Genomic DNA, 7,883 nt, shown 5'->3' with positions numbered 1-7,883 from the left:
TAATGAATAAAAATACTCATCGCACATCCTACGTGGCTGGATCCTGACATGCAGTCAGTGCACAAATCCACCAGCACAAATTGGGGCCCCTGTTTACAATGCCAGAGCTTGAATTTTTCTCTAAGGCATATGTGGGGAATCACAGCTGGACACTTAGTTCAGGCTTGTTGCTAAGAGTGTTAACAACAGCAATGCCTATTTTCCTTCTCATTTGGACACACTCCTGGTCTCCAGTGATTGTGTAGTCTCTTGAAGAAAAACTATTCTCCTCTTTCCCTCCCCTGAAAGTTACATGCCAACAGTGCTTGCTCGCACCTATCCAAGTTATGACCCAGAATCATATTGTGTAAAACACTTGTGAGATCGAACTTTTTCTTTCTTGCAGTGTCTTTGAGTGAATTTTGCATGTACCCTTGCAGTCTCAAAACTCACAGAATGAAGGGAGGAGGGATGAATGTTACCTGCTAACGCCACAGAGAGGGAGGAGCTCCGTTCTTCAAACATCAGCGAATTTATAAGGAAGGTGTGTACTTAGAGCACTTCCTCAATGTGGAAGTTCAGGCACACAACGCTGAAGACCTATCCTGAGGGTGCTCTAGAACATCTCCACAGGATCATTTCATGGGGGAAAATCCTGCTAAGAACCATTATGCACAGCTTAACCAGGGAGAAGAGAATGAGATGGTGAGTCTTATCTCTGTCTAGGTCTTTCTCAACTAGAAGCAGTAGATGGCACATATTCTGCAATAAAATGCTACAGTCTGTAACTTAGTTATGGATGGTGAGGGTGTTCCCATAGCAGAAACATACAGTTAGAAAGGAATGTAATTTTTTTTTAGCAGAAAGACAATAAAGCTGTATGTGTCCACTGTATTTAATTGGTTATCCCCTCCAACAAAGGATGGCTCAACAGATTATTGATGTGGCATTATAAATCTAGATGGAGGTGGTCTTATATGAGCTTGAGGGATGGGCCAGAGTGGTGTTCCTAACTTTTTGACAGCAGAATGTCTAGGATCACCTCCAGTAAGATGAGGATTGTGAACCTTGGCTTTCTCTGGAACATAAAACCACGTTATGTTTGCATAAATTATTTTCAAATGCAGTCTGTTGAATTGGCAAGCCTATTCCAGCTTGAGCGCCTGTATAAAGATGAATTTTAAAATACAGATCTACCATATTTCTTTCCAGAGTTTCCCAGGGAGGAGTATGCATTCTGTAACATGTGGAAATAAGTCCTACGTTTACATGAAATATCTGATCTACATGGTACTTCTCTTAAATAGTAAGCACGATTGTAGTACATTCAGTGCTTCTTAGCTTCTTTGGCATTACTGTGTGTTAGAGATCAGCTAGTCATCATATATGCATTCTGTCCGTCTTAACAGATTCTGCTGGAGATGTCAGACCCATGATGCAGCTGTGCAGCCACAATTGTCATGCATGTCTGGTAGATGAAGTGCTTCTCAAAATTCCTGTGCTACAGAGCCACTGTAGCTCTGCTATGAGTGTGTGTAGGATTTCTGGGTGTACAACAGCCTCAGCAAAGCTTGTGAGACACAGTCACTTACAAGCTGACGTGACTGTTCACTTCCAGGAATCTTGGAGAAATCTTCAAAATCTACTCACTGAGAATTCTGGTTTAGTGAAAAAGATACTAGATCGTGAAAAAACACAGACATTTGTTATCCTGAGATACAAATGTAGATTTTCAGACAGCTCTCTGCTATCCAGGGTACGGGAGATGTTATATTTTGCGTAATGTAAACCTGGGCAATCTGAGATGTGCTGGAGAATGTAGCACAGAGTCATCTGACAGCATGAACTGAGCGCTGCAGAAGCGCAAGGCACTGGCTCTGAGGGTGGGGACTAATTAGCTCAGTGCAATGCAGAACCCAACTGGCTCTGCCACCAAGTTACTAAACCTGCTCACAGCACCCCGCTCCTGGCTCTAGCCCTGGTGCTGATGTGCCACTGCTCCCCAGCTCCAAACGGCTGCTGATTTTGTGTCTGTGCTCCACCCTGCCGCTGTCCTTCTAGGACTATAAACACCCTGTCATTCTCACCCCACTGCTGGCACTGTCACTAGCAATGCCAGAACTGAGCCTGAGTTAATTAGGTTTAAGTGGACTGTTTGGTGCTGTGCAGAGCCATGCTATTGCACCTTGCAGGTCCAATTCCAGCTGTGCACTACGGGGACACCCAAGCTGTGCTCACATGGAGCCAGCTATCCCAGTGATGTTGTTGTTTCTCACCAATATCATACTAAGCACATGTACTGTTAGTCCAGTGCTTGGGGATCTGCACTCTGAATCTGAGGTTTTCCATGCACAGTTGGTGTGTGTGCACTGCGTTGAGTCAATCTGCACTGTGAATCCAGGGTGTCTAGCAGTTGCCATTCTCTCTGTGCCTGAAATGAGCATGAGTAGTGCTCATTCACCTGGGATTCCCAAATGAAAATCAAAGAAAAAAGTTTGATAGTTGAGTAGTAGGTGCAATTGAAACCATAATCAAATTGTATTAGATTTAGCAGGTATGTGTCTTTGTTACATATATGTAAGAGAGAGAGAAAAAAGTTGAGTATGAGAGGAAGATATCTGTGAAGGTGTCTGAGATACTGTAAGAGGACAAGTTAAAAAACAATGTGTCTAGAAAGAGAGAACAGCTAGTGTGCATATTTATGTGAAAGAGAAAAAGAAAGTAATATGTACGTGAGGTAAGTTGTGAAGAAAGAGACAAAGGTTGTCTTTAAGCGGAGGAGAGAAGGAAAGTACATGGGGTAAAAGATTATGCACAGACATTCTTTCTTTGTTTAAATTGTATATTTTAAATTATTGGACATGCAATGCTTTCCTGTGTTGAACAAGCTGTACATTTTGCTGAGGAAAGTTGGGGAGCTCTATTGAGAAGAAATACTTTTAAGTTTTCTTCAGTGTTTCCATTTCTTGGTACAGCTGAGATGCTAGATAGTATTGTATTTAAGAGTAATCACTCTGATTAGGAAATCTACCCTGTATGTCCTTGTGTACATCTTTGGGATTACTTTATGTGTCTGGAGCACATTTGCTTGAGCAAGAGTTCACTCTGCTGGTACCAAGCTAAAACTTAGCAATGGGTATTCAGAGCATGAGATACTGCCTCTCACTCTTTATAACCATTGGTAGCACTGGAAAGATCTCGGTAGTGTGAGAGTCCTCTGGACACAGCAGCTTGCCTGAGAGAGGGCTAATAGGTGTGGTGACAGGAAAGGATTTATTTTTGGAATTAGCTGCTTGTTATTTGTTTTTCCTTCCCTTCAGAAAGATCTGCTTGAAGGTGTTTTTAGAAGTAATTGTTGGTGGAACAGGAAGAGGGAGGAAAAAATGCAGCTTTATATCCTCTGCCAATTTGATGCTCCTCTCTGTACAGCTTGGGAATAATCATTCCTTTGCACAAACCCTAAAGTGCATAGCGTAAGTCTTGCACTGCAAAAGACAGTGATAGACTTTGACAGGCTGCTGCTTCAGGAGGGATTTGCCAGAAGCCTGCCTTAAGCAGGTGTTCCCTAGTTGTATATGTCTGAAGGAAGGGGACAACTGCAGTCAATCAGCTGGTGAACTCCAGTTTGCTGCTGCATATTGGCAGCTGTCTGCTTCCTTTAGGATGCCTAAATTCTGAAGGGAATCTTATCCAGGAATTTTATATTCTTTGAGTTTGAAAAATTTAACTCTTAAAATTAAGATAGAATCTGAAAGGCATAACCTTGTTCCTAATGGAACAATAGTGAATGTTGCTAGTGGCTTGAGAGGGAGCAGAAACAAACCTCTGATGAAACAGGTTCTGGTTGGTAAGAATGAGATTCAGTTATTAAATTCCTTGTGAATCTTAACCAGTCTTTCAAGTCTAATCCTATTATCTGTTGTTATAGCAACAGATTGTTCGTAATAGAGTACTTGCTGATTGGGTTGCCCGAAATATGATAGTTTGCAGCCACTGTTTAGCTGGTAGCTACAGACCTTGTTTTCTCCAAAGAAAAGGGTGGCTGAACTTGTTTGACTTTAGCATTTAAATTCTGCTGTGCAGATGACCTGGCATTTACAAGCAATTTTTCTTTTAAACATAAGTAACAAAGACTTGCTGGACACTAGAGTGGTAAGCCCTTGAATGCTGGCTTTGTATGATTGTAAAAGCAACTAAGAATCTTTCTTGGAATAAGCACATTTTCTGCCAACTGAGCAGGTCTGGCAGCTTTTTCTGTCTAATAATCCATAGCCCCTCCCCAGACCCTTCACTCACAAATTAAACCATTTTGGTTTAGTCACTTTTCTGACTGTTGGGAGTCTCAAGAGAAAGGGAATGTTACCAGATGAGGAAACAAAGTTTTACAATACATTACAATTTATTAAAAATTATCTACAGAGATTAGATGAGCCCTGCATACCAGCCTCTTTTGTAGATAACACTACCTCCTGTGAGATAATGAAAAGCCCTTTGGAGTCTTACAGATAGCTAATCTTAGCTTTGTTTTCCACCATCGCTTAGTCTGGTGCCCTCAAGAACCCATGTTATTTGGCTGTGTAATGTTATATTTGTCAGATGCACACACTGAGCCCCAAAAACCTGTTCTCACAGTAGAAAATTTGTCAAGGTGCAAATCTGTATTCATTAGACCCGTCTTCAAAGAAGCATGTCTGCATCAGCACAACCTCTTTGTGCAATGAAATACAACCCAGCAAAAGTTGTTCTTTAACAACATAAAACCAACCTGACAGACATGTTCCTACTGGTGACATCAACACCAGGATTTCTGCCAGCCCTGGAAGTATTGTTTGCTATAGTGGACATGCATTTGCTTGGAGATCTTTGTAGTATAGGCCTAGTGAATCCTGAATAAGCTTGAAGAATTTCCAAACCCTAATTACTGTAAGGCATTTACGTGGCTAGAGAAACCTGCTGAGAAACCTGCATCATGTGTGTTCCTGTTTCCCTCTTCTTCATGCACTTGTGGATACTCTGTTGTGGGTCTAATAATCACCTTTGTTTTTTGAGAAGATAATGGCTTTGAGAATTCTTCTAAAGAATTCCACTGTTGACTTATTTGACAAGTGAGAAGTGTTTGTACTAATACTTTTTTTCTTTCAACAAGAAGTTATTTACATACTAAATGTTTTTTTATGAATGCAGCATTCATTGCTATAGTCCTTCCAGCTGAAGGCTCAGGGTCAGGAAAAACACTTCAACCCAACAGAACATTTTATTCTGAAGTTAAGTATTGAAAAGTTCCAGCCCAGGGAATTTTGGCACAAGTTACGTTTGGACCTCAGCCTGCTTCCCTGCCTAGCTTTACTTCTGAATTTTGTGGCCCAGGTAACCTGCTCCAGACATTTCCAAACCATGGGAAATGCTTTGCTTTGGCTTTACATTCCTGCAGGGACATCCAGATTCAAAACAGCTGTTAACATCTGATATTTATTCCTTCCCAGCTTAGTCCTTATAGAGCTCCTGAACACCTACATTCTGAAATGTCACATTCATCAAGACACAAAACAGCGAACCTGAACCAACACCTGTGTTCATAGGGCAAAATGTGTTCTGGGTCAGAACAGCTCAAGGGTATCTATCTCAGGAAAGTCCCTTGTGAGAAGCAGCAGGATCCAGCAGACAGCACAGTGGATGTCTTAAGATCATGTCTTTTTTTCCAGCTTGAGCTGCTTTTCTTGTCTTCTTCTCTCCTAGTTTTCAAGGTGAGGAATACTGATGCATGCTTGGTTTTGGGAAGCAGTCTTGAGATCTAAGGAATCAAACCATTCTTTGAGAGGATACTATTCTGGAAAACAAAGGCCTAGAAACATATGCAGGCATAGGAAGACTCAGATACATATTTTGATCTATAGGTGCATGGTTTCCTAGGCAGAGAAAGACAGAGTTTGCTCTAGCTCTGTGGTTATGTTGTTGTATTAGGCTTGGGGAATCATTCAGTATTTCAGCAGAGAAGAACACTGCCAACAGAAGATGATCCCAAATGACTGCCAATCACATGCTGAATGCCCACCCTCTCCTTTCTTAACTGCATTAACTACAGCCTTATTGACTTCTCAGACTTTGGATGTAAGTCACAAAAGCTGGAAATTAAAGGAATGATTCACTGGCAGAGGCAAGATGCACATGTTAGCAATCTCATTCTTTCCCACCCTGATATTCACACCCATCCCAATTTGAAAATATTATTCCAGTTATTCCAGGTCCAGCCATTTACTGGAGGAAGTCTGAAGGCACGTTCTTTTAACAGTTCTTCCCTTGGGCATCTCTGTGTCCTTGGGAGTTCCTTTGCCTTGCTGACAAGCTGTAATGTCTGGATCCAAACATCTGGATTGTGCTAGTAAGCCATCGCTGTGAACAGTAAGTTCACATCATTCTATGTACTATTCTGTTGGTGCTGACACTAATTTTGTAATCTTTTTGTTAAGGATACAACTGGACAGAGGTGAATGGAGAGCCCTTTACCTGTTTATCAGATCATGTGAATATTAATAGCACATGACTGCTAACGCCAACTACCTTCTAGCAGCCTTCCCTATCTGCTATCCTCCATGAGCTTCCTTCTATCTGCTTCAGAGTTGCCTTATTCACTTGGGCTGCTCAGAGATTATATAAGCCTTTGAAAATGCTGAGTGTGTGTAGCTCAAGGTGGTATAACCAGGTCCTGTGCAATGCAGGCCACTTCCCTGTGTAGTTTACCATACTTTTTCCCCACAGTTGCCAATTTCTTCCCTTTAGAAACCCCGTGGAGATTACCTAGGAAGATAGAGTCTGTCTTCTGGAGAATGACATAGAGCAGGTAGGCTGAGGCAGCATTTGGAACCACTGGGTAGGGCCTGCGTTTCACATAACAAGCAAAGACACCAGCACAGAACCAGGAATTATGCATTACTCATCCTTCCAATTACATTTTCTTTTCTTCTCACCTTATGAATGGATCTTGCAATATCTGTGGCTGTGGATATCTGATCTTCAGAAGCAGATTGCACAAATGCTAGGAAGAAAGAAATTGAGGAATCTTAACCCTTATGTTAGCAAATTCTCCTGGTCACTCAGTGTAATTGCAGCCATGCAATCTCCCATCTTAGATCAAGGCTGGGTCTCCTCTATAAATTCACTGTATATGTTTCATTTCACCTTTACCAAGCCCCTCCTAGCACTACTGAGGGGGAATTTGGCTGTGGTACCAAGACCTGGCAGCTTTTAAACTGTAATGCTGACAGTCATCCCTTTGAAGTTTTGGGCAAGTCACCTTGCCTCACTGTAACAATTTCCCCAGCTTTAAAAATGGAATAATAATACCTACTCATACAACTACAGTGAGTACCTTCCTTTGGACCTCTGAACATCTAAAGCACGTGTTAGTTGTTCTTACTAATAGTTATTATTTTTGGATGTTAGGATGGCACATTGGCAAGGTCCAAAATCCCATAGGGAGCTATGAAGGAAGATGGTAACAGTCCTGCAAAGGCTGTGTCTGTGCTGAGTTGTGCAAGGCAGCTCCAGCTGGTGCAGCCACACAGTGTCATTTGGCACCATGCAGAGACACTATCTGAGTCTCTAAAGTGTAGGTGCATTAATGCAGACTCTGCTATGGCAGGACAGCAGTAGTGCTTCTGGTTCTGAGGGAGGCACTGTCCCAGCTGCTGCAGTGTCGGCACCACTCCATCCCCTAGCGCAGATGTACTCAAGTTCTTCAGCTGCCTCCAGAGACCTTAAAAAGCTGACCAGGCAAATCTGTGTTCCTGACCTGGGGCCTAAAGGTTAGGGTCTCTGTATTTTGATACCATTCCAACCCATGCACATGCATAACAGTGTCTCATGCTGAGTTTCACAACTACATAAATCTATTTTAGAGGTTTGGT

General features: G+C 42.1%; 1 protein-coding gene across 4 annotated transcripts in view; it reads left to right on the top strand.

Moving 5' to 3' along the window:
- The first annotated feature begins 523 nt into the window (after positions 1-523).
- Positions 524-7,883, top strand: part of LOC113483485 (probable cation-transporting ATPase 13A4) — a 44,850-nt gene continuing 37,490 nt past the window's right edge. For 2 of the 4 annotated variants that reach the window (XM_026855036.1, XM_026855035.1), the window contains exon 1: positions 524-684. In XM_026855036.1, coding sequence (XP_026710837.1) covers positions 622-684 — 63 coding nt within the window. In that variant the 5' untranslated portion in view covers positions 524-621. The remainder of the gene's footprint in view (positions 685-7,883) is intronic. The other 2 variants (XM_026855034.1, XM_026855033.1) reach the window with 2 other exon arrangements.

Source organism: Athene cunicularia, assembly GCF_003259725.1.
Source record: "Athene cunicularia isolate RWA chromosome 9 unlocalized genomic scaffold, athCun1 chr9_part1, whole genome shotgun sequence".
Taxonomy (NCBI): domain Eukaryota; kingdom Metazoa; phylum Chordata; class Aves; order Strigiformes; family Strigidae; genus Athene; species Athene cunicularia.
This window is presented reverse-complemented; position numbering and strand designations above follow the sequence as displayed.